The sequence below is a fragment of the Triturus cristatus genome, chromosome 10 (assembly GCF_964204655.1).
Source record: "Triturus cristatus chromosome 10, aTriCri1.1, whole genome shotgun sequence".
Taxonomy (NCBI): domain Eukaryota; kingdom Metazoa; phylum Chordata; class Amphibia; order Caudata; family Salamandridae; genus Triturus; species Triturus cristatus.
The window spans coordinates 624,752,074-624,777,366 of NC_140593.1; the positions used below are offsets into that span (position 1 = coordinate 624,752,074).

General features: G+C 43.7%; 1 protein-coding gene across 7 annotated transcripts in view; it reads left to right on the forward strand.

Moving 5' to 3' along the window:
• The window catches only part of LOC146789809 (ankyrin repeat and fibronectin type-III domain-containing protein 1-like), a 2,714,698-nt gene that overhangs the window by 2,556,678 nt on the left and 132,727 nt on the right, over window positions 1-25,293 (forward strand). For all 7 annotated transcript variants that reach the window (XM_085632159.1, XM_085632158.1, XM_085632162.1 and 4 more), the window contains 3 exons: window positions 4,699-4,849; window positions 14,517-14,685; window positions 20,780-20,946. In XM_085632159.1, the coding sequence (XP_085488285.1) occupies window positions 4,699-4,849; window positions 14,517-14,685; window positions 20,780-20,946 (487 nt within the window). The remainder of the gene's footprint in view (window positions 1-4,698; window positions 4,850-14,516; window positions 14,686-20,779; window positions 20,947-25,293) is intronic.

The window sequence follows — 25,293 nt, forward strand, 5'->3', positions numbered from 1 at the left end:
ATGCTCTGAACAACTTCAAGATGGCAGAACGTGAATACTCTGAACAACTTCAAGATGGCAGAATATAAATTGACTCAGCCAGCACAAAGTGGCAGGATCTGAATATTTTTCAAAAAGCTCAAACTGCCAGTATGTGACTCTGCCCAAAAAGATCAGTGTCATAATATGATACAGCCCAAACACCTATAAGTGCCAACATCTAAATCCACCCAACCAGCTTAAAGTGGTATACTATACTGCAGATGAAGTGCTTATTCATTCCCTTTGTTATAAGGGCAAAACAATATTTTTGCATTGATGTGTCTCCAGTTAATAATCTGATAGATTAATAGTCAAAGTCGACCTCTATAGGGATTGATGGGAAGATAGGCTATGAATCCGTTTAAGGCTTATACTGATTCATGGCCAATGTCCCATCTCTCCCTATAGAGGTCGACTTTGACTATTGATCTATCAGATTCTTAACTGGAGGAACATTAATGCAAAAATAGTTTTTGCCCTTATAACAAAAATTCAGTGTTACTGGTTCAAGTAGAAACACAGGGGCATATCAGCAAGGGCCGGGGATAATTATCGCTTAGCCCACTTAGCGCTAGGATAATTATCGCCGACTATCGCTGCTTTCTATTGCAGAGATAGTGTGCTATCAGCAACGCTTATCTCCAAAGCGATGGAAATGCAAGCGATAGCTGGAAAACAGTGTGATTATCGCTGGGAAACCAGCGATAATCGCATTGTGACCAGCGATACCTTGCTGATAGGGCAGGGTGGTCTTAGCCATGTAATCCACCTCCCATTGGATTACATGGCTAAATCAGAATTAAAGGTGGCGTAAGGAAAGTAGCGATAACCGTGGTTAGCGCTACTTTTCTTATTGCTATGCTTGTTAGCGATTCCCTTGATAATTGGAGAAATGTCGGTTAGCGACATTTCTCCAGTTATTTCGGGTAGGAACGCCCACTTTGCATCTCATTAGAGATGCAAAGCTGGACATTCAGTAAACAGGCGCTAAGGCATGGATTCACGCGTTAGCGTGTCCATGCTGACAGGGCCATAAAATTATCGCCGCTTTTCGTCCGAAAATGGACGCTAAAGCGGCGATAATTTTATCGCCTTGCCATGCTGATATTCCCCACAGTTCCTCCCACCCTCTGAAGGTCAGATACTAGTTCTCGTAGCTGCCATCTACGTACCACAGTTTCTATGCAAAAGTCAGATCTCACAAAGAATTCAATGCTCAGTGCTCTAACTGGTGGTCTAGAGAGGGCAGCTTGATAGATGAGTTGAGATAAGATAAAATTACCAACATAAATCAGGATGACCCATGGATATTGGGCCCCTCAGTCTCTACCAGGTTTGTGAAAAAGAAATGTGTGCCCACTGGATAGCACTATCCATGTCCGAGTTAGCCAGCTGAGGGAACACTACTTGAAACAATTGACCAGAAAAGATCTAGTGTCATTGCTTTTCTTCCCTTCGGGTATCTCTAAAATCATCAAGTTATTCCTGCGAAGGAGATTTTACATATCCTCTACTCTGTATGTGAGATGTGCTAATTTATTTCCCTGAAGTTCCATTTGGGATTGATTGCTATGGATCTGCTCCACCAGATTGCTCTGTTTGATTTCAATGTTTTTAATCCTAGTCTGTAAAATCTCCATATTCCTTGACAATTTACAAAGCACGACCAATGTTTTGAGGTGTGCTGTTCTCAATTAAAGATTATCCTTGTGGTTCTCTTCCCTGATGGTCTGTATATGCCCATAGATCTCCGAGAAAGAAGGCTCAGGATGATTAATACAGGTCGACTCAGCGGATACCTTATTATCCAGTGAGATTGGCCCCTCCGTACCCTTCACCACAGCTTTAGAACACCTGAGCACTGCTTCAGGTGACCTGCAGTGGTGCTCACTGGTTGGAGTGAGCTTGACTTATTTAGGATCCAATAACAGCTCATCCTTCCCCAACCAAGGTGGATCTAAAGGCCCATCTTCAAATTTGCACATCAGCAGTTCCTCCACTTGCATAGTGGATAGCGCAGCAGAAGCACCAGCAGTGCCTCTTGATGGTTAAGGGTGGTGAGAGACAATAATGACCCCACCCTGGGTGGTGCTTGATTCACACTTTTCCAATCCTCATATTCTTCATCCAATTTTGATTGACTACCAGCCTCAGAAAGTGACAAGATAGTTTCTAGAGCTTCTTGAGTTCAATAAAGCTCCTGTTGAACTTCATCTAGAATCTACTGCTCGCTTTTATTGCTTCTGTCTGTCATGGATCTAGCCAGAATCACCTTTGCCCCTTCTGCAGAGTATCCCTCCTGCTGGCTTGGTAAATCGCCAAAGACAATTATTCCCCTTCAAAACTACAGTCCCAAAATCTATAACATTCATTCCTGTTATTCGGGCGGTTGTACTATTCACCCCTTAGCCATCTTCATTTTGGTTATTCAAAGAGGGGGTAGGCAAGGCTTTTCCAACTTCTGGGCAACTGGTCGATTTTCTTTCAGTGTGGTCAGTGGAGTCAGAGATTAGGCCAGAATTACTACTATTATGCCGCCCAGACCCCTCTCGTAGTGTGTCTGCAATGGCATAGTCTCTAAAGGATTTCTGAGAGGGAGGGGGATTATCAGCCTTAGGACCTAGCTGTTTTTTTCTAGTCATGGGGGCTCCGTTGCCTGTCAAGCACGCCTTAACACAGTCTGTAAGTCTAACCACCCCCCCCTTACTATCCTCTTGCACAGTTGGGGGGAGGAGGAACGTGTGCTTCTCAAAACGTACTCCCTAGGATTTCCTAGTCTTAGTGTCACCTGTAGAGTGACCTGCAGCACAGCTGCTTTGTAGTGACATCCATTTTGTGGCTCATCCAGCAGCCACTAAAAAGCTGACCTCAAGCCAGCAATTAAGCAGTTGAAGAGTCCAAACTGCCCAAACCGCCCAAGCTGCTGCAGTCCTCGTTGCACTATGGGCTAATCTTGAATCTTCACCTGAAGGGCCCCCTTGCCACATCTCCCCAACAGTGCTGCCAGGAGCAATCCGTGCGTCCCCACCTCTGCCATCCGAGCTGCCTCTTGGCATGAAACCACTGCACTGACCATTGCCGCTCCTTTCTGTTGGGTAAGGGGTAGACTACACCCTTCCGCCATTACCATTACCATTCCCAGTACCATTGCTATTGTCAGTGTGCCTTCTAATGCCATTAACTTCCATTAGAAGTTCACAAAACTAAGGTCTCTCAGCTCCAGGCTACTTGCTCCTCTCTCCTTAGCAAGTACCGTCCTTGCCATTGCCGACTGCCGGTTACCGGTTGTCGATTGTTGGTTTCTTCCACAGTAGCATTCCAATCTCAAAGATCCCTGCAGGCTGCACCTTCCCAGGTGCCGCCATCTTGCAGGATATTGCAAGTCCCCTCGCTACAAATTCTCTTCCTGAAGAATGTCATTACAGAATGTACACCAAGGACAAGTTTTGTCGAACATGATGATGAAAACTGTAACCTACATCTGCTTGTATTGGTATTTTCTTCCAAAACATGTTCTAGATATCAGAATATTAGACAATGTGTAACGTCCAAATATCTGATGTTGATTAATGATACTTCGGTTCTGGAAATCCAAAAACACGGTAATATCTTTACATGGAGATTTCTTTATGAAAACCTATTTTTGGCAGCAAACCCCTTGATCAAATGTGTAATAATTGACCATAAAGCAATGCACAATTCCATGAAATAATATAATATAACGCTTTAGTCTGTACTCCTTTTGTGTTATTTTATGAAAAGTGCTAGATTACAAGAATTATGAATGAATGATACGAATGAATGAATGAATGAATGAATGAATGAAGGGATGTTTTACAGTGCAAAGAGCTGCCCAGCCGGGTGTTCCAGCACTAAGCCAACGAGACAAGGTCCTTAGTTGAGTCCACTTTACCACTATTGAGATGAAAACAGACATGTCTTTAGCTTTCTCCTAAATCGAAATTGATCATCAATAATTCAGGTACAAACAGGGAAGCCTTGATGTCCCAGTGCCTTTCTCCTTGTCTGCCCAAAGACTATTTGGACCCATTGCAGTTTTCCTGTGTGGCGATGGTTACATTTAGTTAACATCAGTTGTGCACATAATATTTTTTATTTTCTTAAAAGGAATGTTTGCCGGTGTAGTCACCATAAAAGCAATGTAATTTACAAAGATTTTTATACAGTCATTGCCCCTGCAAAGCTATAAATATCGTATTCCACATTATCTTTCACAACACAGAAATCTCTTCTTCTTATTTCTCGCCACAGCAGCTTAAACTACTTCTTCTTGCCGCATAAAGTTATTCCGAGCCATACAGCACATTGGTGTAGTTCTGGGGTCATGCGGATGCTGTAAGTCATCGATAAGTTCCATGCTTCGCAAGGGCTTCTGCTTGGTTGGTGCACCTGAGCAAGCTTTTCCATATCTTTGCATATCTTCCCAAACTAAAATCAATAATGTGCATCAATATTCAATGTTTGTTCTTTCTATGAAATTGACTCTTAGAACCACACCTTTCGCTCAGACACGAACCTAGAGGTCCATGGATAAGACGATTGTTTCTTTCATATGATGCATCTCAGACTTCAACTGGGAATGTGTTGTCTTCATGTGGAAGCTCATGTTGATGGTTGTCCATGTATCAATGGGTCTCTTTCTCCTGGCATTCACAGGGAGGAGTGGGAATGGCTGCAGGCCCTAGCCCGTACGGAGGAGCCATCTCTTGCGGAACGGCTTTCTGGGAGCTGTCAGAATGTAATGATCCAGGAGCTGAGCGGAGCAGTGAAGGAACTCATGAACTTGGTGAACATCCCACTCCAAGAGGTAATGTGTGTTTTGTAATAGGTGCATCGATATGGAAGAGGTTACAGGACCTATGTAATTACTTTACCTCTTCGGCAGTCTAAGGGGATTTACTGTGTAATTCGTGTTGTTTGGTTAGAGTTCTCCTCAGTTCGGTCCTCATGGAAACTGCCAATGTGGCATCCTCTCCTTTCTGAACTTCCATCCTGGCTAAGTGCCGGTGGGACAGAAAGCTATACAGACCTGTCTCCAAAGATAAACAACTACATCTACGCCATGTCTTCAATTCAGTGATTACCAAGGTGTCACAGGCACTCGGACTAGCAACTCCAAGCCCCTTCTTTTGTCTAAGTGCCTTCCACTTCCCCCATGTGATAAAACACTTTTTTCAGAAGCACTGAAGGTTGGTTATGTTCTAGTTTAATGAATACATGGGTGTTATGTGATATATGTTAACTTCTGCATTAGGGTATTAGGAATAGCGGCTCATGTCCCGGCAGAGTGGTGTGGTGGATAGGGAAGGGGGGACGGACGCCAAACAAAGGAACCACAAAAAAAAAAGAAACCTTACCTGCCGCATCGCCGCATCTCCACTCCTCTGCTCCATCCTCACCAGCACAGGCTCCCAGAATCCCCAGCACCAATCCTAACGCTGCTTTCATGATGCTGGAAGCAGCGCCAGGATAGGCCTGAGCGCCGAGGATTTGCGCTCCCAGTGAGACTGGGAGCCTGTGCTTGCTCTCGCCAACCTGGCATAGTAGCTGAGGTTGGAGAGAGCTTCAGTGCGCATGACAGTTTGGCTGGCCAAACAGTCATGCGCACTAACAACAGTGCCCTGCCCACCACTCCTCCTCCATGACAGCTCCGCCCCCAAGCCTTGGCTATTGTAAGAAAAATGACACGATAATAAACAGTTTTTTATCATTTTATTTTTAAACTTCTGAGGCTGATAGGGGGGGTGACGCTCCTCCGCTATGGCCCCTGGGTATTAGTCTCTACACTGCATAAGCATGATTCTAATTTACTATGAGAAAGGTCGTATTTGTTTTAGTTTAGGCTGTCAAATATTGTACATCACATATAGATTAGGTTGTGAACATTTACTGTACACTAGTATGTTTAGGGTGTGGATTGGTCCAGACATGTAGAAGAGGGAGAGCTCAAAACCTGTCATTCAGGCACTAAGCTCAACTAGTGACTCAGGTTTCTTTGTTTCTCTCTTCCTTCACTATTCTTATCCTTTCCCTATCTTCTGCATTGTAAGAGCCACTCACAGGATATTAATTTTGCATTTTGTTTGCTGATTTACTACCGTAGAAGGCTGTTTGATCGGGAATTCTAAAATGGCCCATCAGTGGCATAGTCAACCCCCCACTTAAGCAGCTTAAGCGGGGTTGCCACTGGAACTGATGGGCTGGTGAACTGCGTCCCAATAACATGTTAATTAGTGGTTTGTGGGCCTCCACCATCTGCAGAGAAAGTGCTAATAAATAATAGTTAGGAATAGCAGGACACATGGGTGTGCACCTTCAGCTGTGATGCACAGCAAAGGAAACAGAGCAAGTGAAATAATGCAATGATGGCAATAGGGAATAGCACACAGAGAGGGAGAAATAAAACAAACATTGGCAATACCAATAGGCCTCGCCCATGCATGTGCTATTGTCTTTGGCAATCAGGTGAGGTATCTAAAGAGGGCAGGGCAAAGAGGGTGTTGGATAATGGCATGCTTACAAAAAGCGCTATAAAGCGGCCATCACTTTAAGTGGAAGAGCTAATATTGCAATGCATCTTAGTTCCAGGACTATTAGCCAGTATTGGCAATAATGAATTAGGACAGCCCAGCACAACAATTTCACTATTTAGGAAATTGGCTAAACATAATTCCTCACTCAGCACCACTCAGGCTCACTTCTTCAACAAGCATATTAGCAACAAAAGAAACTTTAGCATGCCAAAAACTCATCATCACAAGCAGCAGGTGGGAGGGACTGTGTGCAAAGTAACTAGTGCTCATGGGCAGCAGTCCAATACCTTCGATCAAACTGACAATATATAAATATGCAAGAAATAAAAATAAAGGCATTGGCAAAACTTTGCCAATGCTTTTTTTATGTTCGGAGGTAGAAGGGCTGAAAGCAATGGCCGAGGGTTTTTGGAAATAAAAAGCAATGACGGGAGGGTGAGGGGTGCAGGAACTGAAAAAAGTGAGGGAAGGATGAAAGCAAAGTAATTGAACACAGCGACTGGAGAGGGCACAATTGAAAACAAAGGCGTAAAGGCGTAAAGGTTAGAAAGCAACAAGTTTGACGAGGAGAGGAGGAGGCAGCAGGGCTTTGAAAGCATCTGTCAATTACAAACAGATGGTTTCAAAGCTCGCTCCCGCAAGGGAATCGCCAAACGTGCAAGCGTTGCCATTGAAAGCAATGCAAAGCGTGCAACTTTTTGTCACAAAAAGTGAATCGATTTCTAAAGGTCTCCTCCTATGCAGCGCATGTGCTCTGTGTAGGTGAGACCTAAAAAGGGCATACAAGAAAGAAATGTAAAAAGGTAAAAGAAGGATGAGAGACAAAAGGTAGATAGATAGAAAGAGGAAAGAAAGAATGCAAGGCGAAAGGAAGGATGGAACTGTGGAAGCAAATAAGGGAGAGAATGTGGCCTTACAGCTAGAGCGGCTGACCTCGATGCTGGGGAACCGGGTTTTAGTCTCGCAGGGACGCTTAACATCCTGTGAATCTGGGCAAATCACTTAATCTCACCGTGCCTAACAAAAAATGAATGTGTTCTTTCCTTGATACCTGAAATCTTCGGGTCAGGTTCGAGCTATAAAAAACTCTGGAAAAAAAGAAAGAAAATGTGACAGGTAAGATGGAAGGGTTAAAAAGAGAACTAATGGATGGATGATGGAGTGAAAAGGTGGGTTGAAAGGATGGAGTGAAAAGGTGAGTGGATAGACAGACAGATGTGCAAAAGTATGGGTGGAAGAGTGAAAGGATGATGAATTAACAGATAGAGAATAGCGAAAGAGTATATGAAAGCGTAAACAAAAAATGGATGGATGTTGGAGAGGTGAGTGGATGAAAATGCTAAGTGATGCAGAGATGGATGAATGGATATAACAGGTAAAAGGGTGAATGATTGAATGGATCAATGGTGAAGCGATTTACAGATGAAAGGATGAATTGTTAAAGGGTGGAAGGATTGGAGGACGGAAGGAAAGAAGATGGATGAAAGGGTCAAGAGAAACCTCCTAAATAGGGTTAGGTTTGCTCGCTTTGCCTCCTCAGTGTGTTTAGAAGTATGCTTCAAGTGGGGGGGGGTATTTTGATGTCTAGCTACCCCCTTGTGGCCCATGCCTTATCACTAGATGTGAAAGGGACATTTATACCTAGCTTGCAGTGGCTGGAAAGAGGGGGCTGCCTGTTGTCTAATGTAGTCTTATAGGCTGTCGTAGCAGGCTATACCGTAAATCAAAGGCCTGCTCCAACGTTGAAGCCCGAGGTGAAGGGTAGGGCCTATAACAAGGGAGAGGGACTTTAATGCTGGTATAGCCCAGCTAAAAAGGGCTAGAGGGCTATTAGAACATTCAACCACTAGAGAGCAGAATGTTGTTTCAAATAAAACTAAGGCCTCAAGGAGCCCACAATCCCTCGGTCTCCGCAAGGCCTTTGTTCACATCTACAGCTGTGAAGGCCATTTTTGAAATAGTGACGCCCCAGACTTCTACCGGCCACTAGAAGCCCCGAGTGTACTCCATTGCTTTCAATGGATCTCCCAGCATTTCAATGTTCTAATAATGGGTCAAGACTGATTTGCATATAGCTGGGTCTGAGCTGGGGTGGCGAAGTGAGCTAAAGAATGATGATGGATTCAACCCGATCTGTGACTCGGGGTGAGTGTCTGAAAAATGTCAGCTCTCCGTCCATCATCTCCTTGTGTTTGCTTTGTTTGCCCTAATATTTTATAGCCCTGAGTGTCTGTTCACAGCCTTGTTACCAGTATGAATGGCAGCGACCAAGACATCAGGATGCAGGAGGCTTATAATCATATGGACCATCCAAGATCTGACATGCGGTTCCCCCGATGTGCTTAGTTACTCGCGCCGGCAACTCAAATCAACTTGCAATTGGGCCCAATGTGTACGCCACCACTTTCTTTAAGGAATGATGTGTAAATACCGTAGGCAAATAATAGATTGAAGCATCCAAGTGAACAGGAACCCAAATCAACCAAGCAGGTTCTGCAGATCTACATCTTCCCACTACCTGTTGACACTTGAGGTCATGGAAGTTAATCTTGGAAGGAGGACAATAACACTGTAGGACTGTTCCTGTGGAAGGCTTTAGGTTGCCTCATCTAGTACCCAACAGAACTAGTAAACTGCCTTGCCAGATCCTATCATTGATGTACGATTGTCCATGGCACATTCTTGGGAAACCTTAGACCTACTACTAATTGTAATTGCTTCTGGAGAGTAAAACATCAGATTACCAAGATGTCACTCACAAGCATTGCTTCGATATTTGTGAGAGTGTCAACTAACCTCAACTGACAAATAAAGGAGTGTTGGGCTTTGTTGTTGGCCAGTTTTAACTCTCACTGTTCTTTACTCGTTTCATACAATGGCAGCCATTTTACATTGGCATGTTAAGAACTACAAAAAACTCTCCAAAGAAATGTCTATGCCTCTAATGTACCCCATCATGTACATTGCTTGGCTTTCTGTGCTGTAAACAAGTCACAATGCGTTTTGACGGATATATAATTCACTTATATTTAATAGATTCAGAGAAAGTGAGCAAGAAAAATATAAATTACTTTATCCCAATGTTGGCAAGGAATCCACCATTAGTGGGTACAGTGCACAAATTCTCCCCTGGGGCACTGCCTAGCAAGAAGATAAGTACTGACCAATGACCACTAGGGTCAATCACAGTTCCAGATAAAAAAAATATTTGGCTTTACTCTCATTTGCTAAGTTATACAAAAATGTGACACGACATGACCTATAACTAAAACCTCCTACTTCCTAGTATGATGTGGCATTAATACAAAAAGGCATTAAAAATTTTTTTTATTATATTTCAGTATTTTATTGGAGCAGAGCAATGTTCCATAGCTACTGTTGCAAGGGTTTCTGTCAGATGTGTTTACAATGTGTACCTTTATCCTGTCAACAGATATGTATGGCATCTTCTTAAACAATAAAAGCTTCATTTACAATGAATTTGCGTAGGGCAGCGCCCCAAGTCATTTTGCTGTGCCGCCCTACGCCAATTATAAAGGGCAGGAATGCACCGTATTTACAAGATACCTGTCCTTTCAGCCAGTACCGGCGCACAATTTGCAGCCGAGCGCCAAAGCAGGCACCCTTGTTTCTGCATGAAGGGTTCACCTTCCTGCACAAAAACAATCACAAGAGGTGTTTTCCTCATGCTATGTGTAGTGCAAAATGCAGCTCACATGGAAAGAGTAAAAAACAAGGAGAAATGTTGGGTTTCTTTGCGCCGCCTCATAGTTATGATTGTGAGGCCTGCACCACTAGACCATCATAAAAGTGATGCTCCGGCAGCTCAGGCCTCATGTAAATGAGGGCCTAAGTTCTACCCACTAGTAATTTGTCAATCCAGAGAAAGTGAACTTTGGTTTGGGGAAAAGGGGTAGGAAGGAAAAATTATTTTAGAACTTGGTTGGGATCAAGTTAACCCAAGATGGTGTATTGGGACTTCGCCAAATCTGGCATGCACGTAAAACGTACTTTCTTTGTAGTTCAATGGTTTTAAAAAAAAAAATATTCAAGATAGATTCCTACAGCACACATATCCATTAATGTATGGCATAATTATACCTCAAGAAGTGTGCAAACCTCTAAAATTCAAATAGGCACGTGTATATCATTTCAAAACATTTATCATTTAGTTGAAAATATATACATTCAAAACATCAAATATCCTGAAATTCATGTGTTATTGTACCAAAGCAATCTTGCCCCAAGATCTTTCAAACCTATCCAGAACAAGTTACCTTCATCGGTTGAATGACAAGGTTTATAACCTTGCAGCCAATTCCCCATTGTGCTTCTAAAACCAGCCTTTCTCTCAGCCAGAAATGGAAGCAATCAAACACTGCCTTCGTGGAGAGCAGGATATTAGCTGAATGCATTCCAGCTGGCATAGCTGAAAACAAATCTATAACTAAAAATAGGAGAAGAACGCTGCATGAAAATAGAAATGCCACACAATTCATTAACTGCACTACTAAGAGAAATTGAAATCTAAGCAATAAAACAAACGTACCACCCTTGAACACTGGAACAAGATTGTTTACTGTGATCAAATTAGGATACACACTCAATTCAGCTGTGTTGATTTATCAACAGAGACGCCGTTTAAAGTAACTAAGCAAATGGTTTGTTGAACATTGATTAAAACAATATCAATGCGAACAGCTCAAATACAGTGGCGGCTCTCCACTAAGGCGGAGGAGCGTCGCCCACAGGAAAAATAAAATGATAGTAACACCAAGTTATTATTATTTTATTTTTCACTACTGGTTTTGTTTAGTAGTGGGATGAGGCTGCACACAGAGAAGGGAGAGGAGTGGTGGTCAAGCAGTCATGCACACTTTGCATGTTCTCCACCTGGCCTGGGTGGAGAACATGCACAGGTTCCCTGTCCCTGTCTGAACGCCGAACCAGGGTGCTCAGTCCAATCAAGACGCTGCTGTAATGCAGGAGACAGCAGCACCGTGATTAGCGAGGGGAGTCTAGGAACCTGTGTGCTTCCTGTTCCTGCGTCGAACAGAGGACGGAGGGGAGGCGGTGGCCGGCAGGTAAGTGTTTTTTTCTTTAAATTTGTTCTCTTTTTTACCTACTCTCCCCGCCCACCACTACTGCCCAATAGCAGCCGCTACTGCACAAATATATACATAAATAAGAAACAGAGTAAAAGTAAGTCTCATAGACATTTTTTAATGGTTTAGCAATGGCACTGCTTGCAATGATTATTATTAGGTCCTGTTACATTGATGGATCAAGTTTAATCATAATGACTTTCATCAATTTCACAAAACCACTCATTCGGGACTATTGCCTTTGTAATTACAAATGTCTACGCTATGAAATGAAGGAAATATATAATGTTAATTAGAGAGGATATGGCCTAACGGCCAGAGCTGCCTACTTTGGAACTGGGGAACCAGCTGAACATACTATGGTTCTGGGCAAATCACTTAATCTCCCTGTGCCTACTAAAAATGTACGTGTCCTTGTGTAATGTAATTGGTGCTCATGTAAAGCGCTCCAGTACCTTTGGATCGAGCTAGTGCTATATATAACTGAAAAAACAAAAACAAACAAAAAAAAAATATATATATATAAACAGCTAAGCCGCATATAACGTGCTAAACGTTCGAGGCCATAGCTGCAAAAACGGCAGCTAGAATTTGGTCTTTCACATTTCCAAGCTTGAACAACTTCCCCTCAGTGAAAAGGACCAAATCACAAACACCAACAGTTTAGTTCCACGTTCCATGACAGGGCAAGTTGCAAATATCATTGAAGTTTGATGTTCTTATGGATGAAATCGACTAGGCAACGATGACTCCTTTCCTTGAAATTGTGTGCTGTTGAAATGGTTCTGACTTGGTTTTTTATTATCATCTTGAAACCGGAGGTAAATCCTGATCCCAGATCAGTGGCATGTTTCGCAGGTGTAGAGCTGGGTCTCCGGCCGGACACTGTAGGGTTGCTTTGACATGAGCCAGTAGGTTTAATTTTTGCAGTAGGCTGCCCATTCGGTTCCCCTAGTTTGCTGCTCTTACTTTGTACCAGTACCTCTGATTGGTTGCTTTTGAAGCAAGTGTTTGTTCCTGAGGCCTACAGTAAGAGGCCTTTTAAAGTAACTTCGGAATGTTAAACTACAATCAGTATAGAAGGTCAAGAAAGAAAATAGCATAGATGTTATCACTCTTGAGCCCAGAAGTTTCCTATTTGAGATTCATCCTTCTTTTCTTTGCCCATTGACCACCTGGTTTGCAAGCCTTCCAGACACAGGAGATGTATTTGATAACACACCGAGCTGGTTAAACCTAAAGCCAACCCCCGCCCCACAGCTCTTCAGATTCCTGGACATAATACTATAGCCTTCTCAAGTGTTTAGTCACCGACTTGGAGCATTCACCACTGTTCTTCTTCAGACATTGCCCATCCTAATATTAAAAACATACCGCTTTCACTCATTGCACTGTACAATGGCTCTCTACCATAAAATCTGTTGGGAAAAAATAATATTTCTCTCCCTCTCTCAAATAAACGAAATCTTAGATTTACTAAAAAGTCACGCAACAACGCAGCAAGACAACTTGCACATTAATGTGCCATATTTACTAAGATATGACACATTCGGGCTCTCTCCCTGTGCTGCAGTACCTCTGGGAGTTCGCAAAAATCCATGGGTGGATCAGTGGGAACTCCCACAGTCTGGAATGCCTTCTCAATGCAGGGTAACGCAAAGCAGCTACTTGGGTTGCCTTGCGTTACTGTAGAATTGCCAATCCACATAGAGCCATGCAAGGTGCAAGGCTTAGTAAATCTGACTTAAGGGCTTGCATTGCCTCACCTTGAGTGACGCAAGGTCAACGCAAGCCCTTGGTAAATCTGGACCACAGTGTCTAAATCTGAGTCCAGCTCTAATTCTTACTCCCCCAGATTGAAGTGCAACATAAAACATTAACAGATGAAACTAGAAATAGCTTCATATAGCCTCCTCTTCTCTTTCCGTGGTTTGGGGTTCATCTGGAATGGCTTCCCTGACTCATCTAGTTATTTATTAATTAAAGAAATCAGGTGGTTTTGCTCAAGCTAAAGTGAAGGTAGCATTTCCTAGCAGTTCTCCTTCAGTCTACAAATATTTTCCCCCACTGTCGTTTTAGCCTGTTGCTGTGGGTTTTCCAAAAGTATCCCGCTTTTGAGCTTAATTGATGCCTGTTAGTTTGTAGTGAATGAATACTTTGAACAGCTTCTCTTTACGCGAGTGGTGGTCAATGCAGACTCCGTAGAAAGGGAATGGTATGGTTGGGTTTCTGCAACCCCTATATTGTCTTGACTGTTTGTTTTCAACTGGTTTGGAGTTTTTAGGCCCTATGGTGCACTGTTGTATTCTTAGGTGCTTACATTTGGAAACATCTGATTTGCTTCTATGAAGGGAGTTAGGTGTCTCACAAATGTGTCAAAATGGATGGAGGTTAGTATGAATTGTTGTGCTGTTACACATTCTAGGCATGTTTGGATGCTTCGAACAACATAAATTGTACTTGTTGTGCACTATTTTTTGAGGAACAGGTGCTAGGTAAGGAGCCATATAGAGTGTTGAGATTAAGTATAGAATATAGAGCAGGTGCCAGTTTTGAGTGCTACTCCTTAGTGTATTGTGATTACTACTTTATATGGTATGCTTAAGTGTCTGGGGGAATGGTCAGTATAGAGTTCCAGTTGGGCTATGGTCAGGGCTTTGAAGAGTGGTGGTATGCGGTTGAATTAGACTGCTGTTAAAGGTGTAAACTATTTTCTTCCAATTTAGGTCACTGTTTAATTTCCTATTTAGGATATAAAAATTAGTTGTTTCTGCACTTAAGAAGATTGCTTATATGTTAATAACATGTTTCTGTTCCTTACATGTCAAATCCTTAGGCCAAAGATTTTCGTCTGTACAGCCAGGAGGTCCTTGACTTTGGTGGCCAAGTCTCATTTCTCTTGTTACTCCCTCCTTCTGATGATGTCTGCACTGCTCCCGGTCAAAACAACCCCTACACTCCTCGCTCCGGATTCCTCACTCTGCCTCTCCAGATCTTTGAACTAGGTAAGGTAATTCCCTGAGATAATACTTACTTGTGTTTAAAAAGCTGCGCCTTTGTGGTGGTGCCTGTTAGGCACAAGGTTGAATGTGGTTCCAGTCATGTCTGCTTAGTAACGGTTTATTATATCTCATTGCGTACTAATCTGGCTATTTATTCCACATACTATGATTTGGAGTCATGAAAAGTTCAAGGTACTGAGAGATATGAGGGAAAGACCTACTCAATCTAAAGGTGTGGTGAATGAGGTGGTGTAGTTTGTTGTGAGAACATAGACTTGGGTCCAAGCCCTGAAGGGAGCCCTGGAGAATTAGAGCAATAAACAGTTGTGAAGAGCAGAGGGACATGCAGGACCGTGAAAGTGACTGATGCCAGTGGACTGGCTTAATAACTTGTTTCTGGGATTTGAAGGAGGAGGGCAGAGTTATATTGTGAGGGTATAGGGCTAAGGAGAAAAAAGCACGGTGATGATTTTCTGAATAAAGGGAGAGAGAGACGAAGCGATGCATTGTCCACCCCATTGATGGTGCGCGTTTCTCCACCATCAATAGAGGTTCAACCACATAGAAGGAATTAAATGACAGTGCCCTCATTTAGGGTTTGGTTGGCAGCCCACCGTTCAGTAGGGGAATGGAGGTAATAACCTCTACTGCCCTGGTGGGCTACCACCCAACATATTTAGAGATCACCACCGGCCAAGTTCAGATCTTTATGACTTCAAAGGGGCCGTTGTTACTGTGGCTGCTCTGAAAGTACTGAATGTTTGCTGAGTGGCAGCTATGTTTCATCTGGCCACTCAGAAACATTTTAGTACAAAAAAACGAAAATAATGACACATTTCTGCCTGGTTGTTGAGATCCTTTTTCTTCTTTTATCCTAGAGACAACCAGGTTTTTACTGGCAGTCCTAAAGAGATAAAAGTGCACCAGAAGATCCGCTCTTAATAGGGTTGAAGGTCTAGTGTACTTACACCAATGGCTAAAATTCCATTGGGCCATCGATGTAAGGTTTCCAATGGCGAAGTACGACAGTCTGCCCAATTCTAAATAGATTGGGTGGACCGTCAGTTTGGCCACAGGGCATCTTGTCTGCCAAACTGTAGATCGGGTCCTATGTTCCTTGACCACATTGCAGTAATGACAAAATTGAGGAAAATTGTTCCCACTGATGCTAATGGACAAAAGGCCTTTATAATCTCCTTTGGGTTCTGCACAACAAGATGAAAGTAGTGAAATACAGGGAGCAGATCTAGACACAACTCTAGAGTGCTTGAGCAGCTTGGTTAGAGGATGGCAAAAAAACTTAAAAGAGATGAAAAGTGTAACAAGATCCTTAAACCAGAAATGCCATGATATTCACGCTAATGTCAGTATGCTTTGTCACTGCTTTCATCCACACTAACTTCCTAATGAGAACCCCAGACTATTATTGACCAATGAATGCCGCTTTTTCCTTCCATGTGCGCAGGTGAGCGTCAGACAACCACAGTGTGATTCCTTCTGGCTTCTTTTTTATAATTATATAAGTCTGGTCTTCTTCTGCTGGTAACTGCCCCCACCTACCATATAAGTGAAGAAGATGCCACAACATGCAGGCAAAACACTGCCCAAAGCCCCCAAGTGCCCGTATCATATCAGATAGACATGAGGGCAACACAGTATGTACCGCTCGTCCACTTAGTCTACTTTATAAAACAACAACGTATGTGCATGACAAGCATGATGCGCTTGTGCATACAACACGTAGCTAAGCTTCTGTCCATCATTAGGTTTTGGTAATTGCTTGTATCCATCTTCTCCATACGGAGTAGAGGCAAAGACAATCAGGGGCTTATGTGCAAGGGAACTGCGCCACTGGAATGTCACTTTTACCAAAGTTCTGGAGTGCCAATGCCCTGCTCCAAATTTACAAAATGATATTAAGCCACTATGGCTTAACGCCGCTTTGTACATATGGTAACCTTTCACGTAGGTATCTGTGTGAAAGGGGCGTGCAATGGGTGTTGCTATGAGCGTTCCACCCCAACAAACGTTGCTTTTTGGTGCGGCCCCAGATTTACAAGGATATGCTAAGCAGGCGTTAGATTGGCGCAACGAGGAGAAATACTTCTAGTTCTCCCCGTTTTTGCATTTTCTATGTTTGCTGCATTCTTTAACACACATAGAAAGTGCAACATGCCATTAATAATTGTTTTTGTGCATGAAGGTGTCCCTTCATGCACAAAACAATCATTAAATAATGGAGATTTGCTACTTCTATGTGAGCTGCATTCTACAGCACACATAGAAGTAGCAAATCACCATTATTGATTTTTATGTGCAAGAAGGGACACCTTCCTGCACATAAACAATCATCCCTGCAACAAAGGCACCCTTGCACTATGGTGTAAGGCTATCTGTGTTGGCACTAGGCAGCTATGTTTAGCACCAGAACTAGGGAAAACACATGAGTGCACCGTATTCTTGTAAAACGGCCCATCCCTACATTTTGGAAATGGCATGCCACTGCAAAATTTGCCACAGCGCTACACTGCACCATTTCCTTGTACATATGCCCCTCTATTTGCTAATCTGCAGTCTTGGGAGCAGAATAAATTGAAAAAGAATCTAATTTTCATTCTATCCCAGACTCATAGCAGCCAGTGCATACCAAAAATAGCTCAGATTTCATTCATCTTTCAAACACCAATTGAATGAAGACTTAAAGATTGTTATAGTTATACCTCACCACAAACACGTGTATTTCATTCCGTTGTTCAGTACATCACTGTGAGATTTCGCTAGCCCCATGTATTCTTTGAGGCAAAAAATGTGCACCGGCTCGGGGTTAAGGGCCCATTTGAATGGACTCTAAACGTTCCCGCTGCCCACTGCCTGGTTCCCTCATTTGTGTTTTTTCGTTAAATCCATATTTATATGTTGTACAATAAACCATCAAAGAAAGCTTTACAGTATAGGTAGACTTCCAGCCTACATGGCAATATAGTAACATAAACAGCAGCACCCCTGCAGACATCAGAGAAAAGAGTTGGTCACGGAAAACAAGTGTCCCCTTGAGTGGAAAAGTATGACAATCTAACTATAAGTACGTTCATTCAACAGCCCCGGTTTACTGCATTTCACACAGATCTAGTGTCCTAAGGGGGTGGGGGTTGGTTTTGAGTTACAAGCAAAGGCGTGTCATCAGGAAGGCAGTGTCTCATCAAAATACCTTGGGTGTTGTCCCTACCCAGGTGTAACTCACCGAAATATGCTACATTCAATAGGATTTGGAATTCAATAGTAATTCACCAAGGGCACCTGCCGAAAGGTTATGAACAAATTAGCCCAAATGAAGAGTGAGAAACGCTTGCAGATCTCAAGTTCTAACGAGAGCTACTTAAGCTCTGTGTGCCTCAGCCTTTTAGCAGGGAATTGAGAACTGTTGCTCTTGTCGATGAAGCTGAGCGATGAAGCTGAGCGCATGAATTCAGGCACCGTGGATCCAAGTCCCACACTGTGCAATACTTGGAAAAAAAATTCTTCCTGTGGGCATCACTGTGAAAGATGGCCTCCAAGCCAAGTTGAGTCCTGTGGGAGTCGCCTGAATAGATCCATAAGAATCTGGCACCAGGAGTTGTCAAGCGATTTCTTGTTTACCGCCCTCTTCCGGGAGCAGTGGTGGCACTCAGTGAAGCTCAAAAGAGGACTCTTTCAGTGCAGAGCGATTCCAAGTACAATGGGCACCAAAACACAGGTAAGACTGGAATGCCATTAAAGAGTGCCGCTGCCATGACCTTTGGTCGTGTGGTTTATGATGTCATCAGAGATCCGGGTGGAATTACAGCCGCCTGGTTCCTAGCGACCTCTTGTGTATTTTGCTTCTGTATGAGCTTAGTCCATATTCATCGCTCGGAAGCTGGCACTTAGAGGGTCTGGAATGCCTTTTATCTGCCCACCCTAGCTACAACAATCAATCTGTGCAGATTATCTGCATGAAAAATCGGCCTGTGGATAGTTGGCAAAGGGAAAGAAGAAACTTGAGACAGATGAATAGCGCGGGGGTGTGACAATACACTGGTATTTAATCCGTGTTCATTCAGTGCACCACTTCAGCGATGGAGCTCAACCACATCACGAAACCCTCTATTCATGTCTAGGAAACTATGTTGACTCCATGTTTGCTTGTTATTGACTTGTTCCTGAGCCGTTCCCTTTCACCCTCATCCTCCTGCCTGCTTTGACTTGATGTACCAATACATTTAATTGTGTTCAATTTATTAAGGATGCACCCAACATCTAAATGTTGACCCTTCTCTAGATAGACCATTCTTTGCTAAGGTTAAATATCACTTAGTTAAATATTTGACATTTTTTTAACCTTTCATACTAATTGCTATATTCTTCTCGTCTACTCTTCCTGAATGTTGAGGGATGACTTACCATCAGTGAATACTGCACATCCATTTGGTTGTACTGTCGCCAAATTAGTTTCAATTCTCCAAATCTACATTCCAGGGGGAGATTTAGCAATCAGAGTCCACTAATTTCCTTCAGTCGCCTTTGATTAGAGAATTCCATCACAGTTCTCCTCGTAAAGTAAATGTTGTCTACTGATAGACATGATCACATTGGTCCCTGCAGACTTGAGGCCGAATCCTTATTTTCCATATAAAGAGTTTATCTCTTTGTGTCTAAGTTGCAAAAATAGGAGCATGTAAAAACATTTGAACACAGCGATTATGTTTTACATATAAAACTGTATATTAACATGATGCCAATATGTGAGGATTCTGTAATCCTCATCTGACTTCGAGTCAGGATAAATGGTTAATTGTAGATGGGGTACCATGACATAAACTGTATGTGTGTGATCAGGCTCTATACTGACTATGAACCAGGTTCAAAACCTAGGGGCGTATTTCTTGTCCCTTGCACCGCCGGTACGTCACTGTTTTCCATATTAAAAATGACGCACCGGCAGCGCAAAGGCTTGTAAATAAGCCCCTTATTACCTGAGAACAGGCGAGACTTAGACTCCAGTTCCTGTGCGTGCTGTGCAAACCTCCCATACCTACACTAGAGTTGGGCTAAAAACTCAGTTATTGATTACGAGAGAGACTAAAACATAACCATTGACTGACAATACAATACTAAATTATTGTGTGGAGTAAATCCCTACAACCCGCAGAATGGCTACGGGCGGGACTAACACCCCAAACAACTGATAACTCGATGGGGGGCTAGAGCTAACTCGGCAGCAAACACTTGCATTTCAATGAAAAAAGAGCTATTCTTGTCCCTGTGTTTTCCTGAAATGACGTTGATGCCAAATAGCAATAGTGAAGATTGTATGTAGTTGGCTTCGATGAGTTGCAGAGACACCTCAGGGATATAAACCATCTGCCACACAAGATGCAGCAAACTAGCGCACTGACTGGAGAGGTAAACATCATTTACCATGAAACCGGGAGACACCATGCCATTATAACGTGGTTGTTACAACGACCGCGTTGTTACAACGCATGCCATTACTCCGTAAGTCAGAACAACAACTTGCTCTAGGGGACAGAAGGTGTTGGATTTAAAATCCAACACCTTCCCTACTGTTGCACAGACTGGAGTTGGAATAGTAAATTATACTATCCAACGTCCAGCGCCCCCCCTAGACCAAGTAATGGCATGCGTTATTACAACTCGGTTGTTGTAAAAACCGCGTTGTAATGGCATGCGGTAAAAAAACAAGCGGGGTAACGTGGCATATTCACTGGAGATCCCACACACCTCTATGGGTGTCTGCTGTTGTGTTGTCTGCCTTTAGAGAATACACACTTGCTATCTGAATGAGCGAAGTGACTTGTTTGCAAGTTAAAGCTAACACCACTAGAGGAGAATATTGCTTTACCTGTCTTCCAATGGTGTGCTTGAGCAGAGATGTGATAAATTAATGGGGGTCCTGTTCTGTGTACAGCGGCTCAGCATTCTAGATATGTGCACCCACGAACATAACCCAGAAACATTGGGCAAATCTTTGAGTGGCAAATTTACGAAGACATAGATGAGGGAAACCTCATCACTTTATCCTTCACTAATCAAATACAATTGTATTTTCTTCTTTCAGTTCATTTCTTCACATACGACCGGGAGTTCATCAGCCAGTACTGCCAGGTGTCTGCTCTGCTGGAGCTGGAGTCGCTCCTCTCACAGCAGAGTCTTCGCGAAGCCTTCTCAGACTCAGAGTTGACAACCGCAAAACAGAGGCATCAGCAAGTTCAGGACTACATACAAGTAAGAAATATCGGTTGGGGTTGTGCGATTGAGGTTTATACTCCATAGGATGGCTCGATTCATGGTCACCTGCTTAAAGGAGGCAACCAGGGCTGGAATGGATGTACAGGGAATCATCTTTTTTCCCTTTAAGCTGCAACAGGGTCGGACTGGGAACAGAAATCGGACCTGGCAAACTGCTCAGCCGCCCCCCCCTGGGTTGAGGGGGAGTGCAGCCGAGCATTTTGCGAGAGCCGGTTTTGGCAGATTTTGTTACAGGGGGGCGATATTGCCGACCCCCGGTAACAAAAATGGCCCCCCAGGGGCCCAAAACTGGCCCCCACTGTTGCGGCCTACCGGGGAAACGCCCGGTTCCCACTATTGCCAGTCCGGCCCTGAGCTGGAAGGGTGTGGGCTAGTTTTGTATCGGACTGCAATATCGGCCCCCAGTAACAAAAGCAGTAAGGAGGTGTTGCCAACCTCCCGGGGCCTGCCAATGCTTCCCCAGGGGCAGGTGGTCTGAGAAAACTGTCAGGGCTGCTTTGGGTTACCAATCCGGCCCAGGAGGCAATCCTGGTTGATCCTGTTTGGTATAAGGAGGCAATCACTTTGTAATGCACAGGGTCGAAAACATGCGTTTAACGTCGGAAATGGATGCATTTATGCCTGTCACTTATCCACAAAACGATACATATGATGTAAAAGGCATTACCACTGTGCAATTGTTCATCAAAGCTACATACAACCAGGCAGAAGTAAACTCTATGCAAGAGGTGGAGAGTTGGTGGAACAAGCTGTGGTTTGCCTTGACAGTATGTTAACGTCCACAACCTTGTGTGTTTGTAGGCATTCACAAACTCCTCTTCTGCTCTTTTCCAATCTGGAAATGGTTAGATTTGCTCCAGAATGACAGGGGAAACTAAGCACCCACAAACTTTGTGAGAGTGACGAGAAAGAGCTCTAATAAGTGCAGACCTGTGCAGTGTGCACAATTAATTAGTGGAGAAATTGCATCTAGCAAATGTCACATGATATTGCAGCATGCATGCCTAGACACTGCGACTGTTACATCTTTCTGTTTCTGAATACAAAAAAATAGACAACCTGCACCTGTTTGTAACAGTTCCAATGGAAGCGCAAATTTACTGCTGTGTTTTTTGTGAATGTGATCTACAGTGTTTGTGGTTCAGTCGATGAATGAGACTATTGGATATGTTCAGCACTTTTCCCTTTGCCTCATTTCTATAACCTATTCAGTAGGTAGATCTGATTGAAAGAAAATAAGTGCTCATTGGTAATTTACTTCCTGCCCATATTTTCTATTCATTCAGGGACATGCATATGTATTAGGGGAGTTGCGTTGGTCTTGCACCGTGCAACGTGATGCATGCACGACTCAAGCCCAAAATGCAATTTCTGAAGCAACGTAAGGCCACTTTGTGTTTGTCCGAAGTGGTTTCATAAATCTGTAGTAACACAGCTCAAATTGCGGCATTGCCTTACTTTGTCCTGGGAAGGCCTTCCATGGGTGTTGCGTGGGTGTTCCCACACAACTCCCATGGATTTTGACACACTCCCAGATTTACAAAAAGTGGTAGAACTGGAAAAGCACCGAAATGGTAACCTTCTCAGGTGAGGCGTAACAAGGAGAAATATCGTTATTTCTCCTTGTTACGTCCTCTTTCTATGCATTTTGCAGCACACATAGAAAGAGAAAAATGCCTTAGGGGATTTTTTTTTGTGCAGGAAGGTACCAGTGGTGGCTCTTCCACTAAGGCGGAGGAGCGTCGCCACACTGCTTTGCAGTAGTAAAACAAAGGAAAAATAAAATGATAATAACACAGAGTTATTATAGTTTTATTTGGTCCTTCTGTGTCAGTTTTGTGGTGGAGTGGGGCTGCTCTGATGCCAGAGGAGCAGAGGGAGGATTGGTGGCACACTGTAAGTGTGCATGACTGTTTGGGCGGCCATCTTGGGCCGGCCAAACAGTCATGCACACTTTGCATGTTCTCCACCCAGGCTGTATCACAGCCTGGGTGGAGGGCATGCCAAGGCTCCCACTGACTATCTGAGCACCAAACCACAGTGCTGAGACCAATCACAACGCTGCATTTCAGCGTTGTGATTGGCTTATGGGAGCCTGGGTTCTTCCTGTTCCGCCCAACACAGAGGAGAGACGGAGGAGAGACGTGACGATAAGGTAAGGTTTTTTTCTCTTTTTTTACACCCCTTACCCCCTCCCCCCCCGCACGCCACCCCGATCTGTGCCGATCGCCACTGGAAGGTTACCCCTCCTGCACAGGAACAATCCTACTGATACAAAACAGGCGCACTTGCAACATGGTGCAAGGCTGCCTGCATTGTCGCTAGGAAGCCAAAACAGTGCCAGCGCAGGAACTAAGACAGGAATGCATCGTCTCTTTTAAATACGGTGCACTCCTGCCCTGTCCCAGTCACACCGCAGCAAGGACACTTGCTGCGCTGCACGACTTTCTAATAAATATGCACCTCAGTTTCATGTTGTTCAGGTTTGGCCCAATGGTGCTTATGCTACTCTGAGGAATAACTCATTTTAAAATGCAATATTAGGGGCTGAAATGTGTTGTCTGAGAGAGGAAGCAGAAAAGTTTGCAGGTCATAGGGTCAGCCCCGGCAAAGCAACAGATCCAGTAGGTAATAAAAGGATACGAAACATCCCACTCTCTTCCAAATGCATATTTAGGGCGCCAAGCTCCAAGGGTAACTCCTTTAGTCCACCATACGTTATGAATGTGGAGTTGGTGGCTTGGTGCCCCTGTGATACTGTGTTGCGCCTTTCCTCCCACATCACATTTGTTGGGCACTCCATTTTAGAGAGTGAGTGCTATAACATTCCTCCTTCCTTCCTGCCACTACAGTTCATCTTCGAGTTTGTCGAGCATTTAGGGACGGTTCTGAAAGTGCATGTTTTCCAGAGAAAGTAATAGTTAACCCCTTCATTGTCAAGAATAATTTTTTTTGAGCTGGCAGACATCCTTTTCTTGCAATGTTGCTCCTTTGGAAAAATCGGAGAGACATTCCTGGCCTCTGAAGTCCTGCATTTTTTTCGGTTCCAAAATGCCACAGTTGCAGACGACATGCAAGCGACCCTAGGCTACTTCAGTGTAGAATCTGTGCTCTGCAACGAGCATCACAGGCTGTAAGGGCAGCGCAGCCACTCTGTCTTGCAAACCCTTTCATCTCTGATCACATAGCTAATTAAGGTGCCAACTGTGAGCTCGTTTTCCTCTGTCGCCCTACAGCTGTTCCCAGCGCTAGCTGATAAATCTGGGAATATCGGGGCCGGCTAAGCCTTTCACCCAGGCTGAAGAACTGTGAAACCGCCGCATAGGAACATGACATTGTGGCTTTTTTACAGTGTTTAAAGAGTTTTACCGCTAATACTGGGAGCAGTTTCATGTCTGACAGCCCCTAAGCCTTTAAGTCTTTCCTGTTGCCAGGTGAAGATCACAGCTAATGAGAAAGCTGGAGCCATCGCGTCTCTTTATGTTTGTGCGCCAGTCTCTTCCATGCCGTGAACTTTATACTTATGTTAGGTACCCATTTTTAGGTCTTGCGCACAGGCAGCTTTAGCTGTCTGTCATCCATGGACCTATTCAACCGAATACCTTAACATATTCTTAGAGTGGGCTTTCGGTCAGCCCACTTCAAACCATTGGCTTGTGTTGTTCTTCTTGCTGCAATTTGCTTGCGAAATTGTCAGTCACAAGGTATATCAGCCAACGGGTTATTGATTCTCTCAAATCAGTCTGATTGCTGTCTCTGTGACCTGCCACATTTTCCCTGAGCTCTACTCTCTATCTTAATGATTCCCCATTTCCCTCCGTCTCACACCACTTGTCAGCTTCTCTAGGACACTTCTACTTCCCACTCCCTTGACTTTACTTTTTTATAGATTGTTTTTTTGTGAGCCCCTTAGCAGCTGTACACTGCTTCAAGACGACTCACTACTGTCCACGAGTGTAGCATCCTGCACATACTTTATTTTTAATTGACCCTTTCTGAATAGCTGTCGGTCATCTTAGAACTTGAAATTATGAATAAACTATAACATCAAACAATTCAAAAATGGCCCCCAGTGTGTGACTATTTCAAGATAGCCGACATCTATTTTCAAACACTAAATTAATAATGAAGAATGCACGATGCCAAAGCATAGAAGTATTGGCAGAGCCAATAGCTCTCCGCCTTAGGCAAAACCTATTGGCTTTGCCAATTGTTGGGTTTGGCTGGTGGCTCGTGGGTGGAACACAGATGACGGGAGAGAGCTGGACTGGAGGGACAGCTGGAATGCTGAGATTATGTTTCTTTGAATGTGGGCAGGTGCTT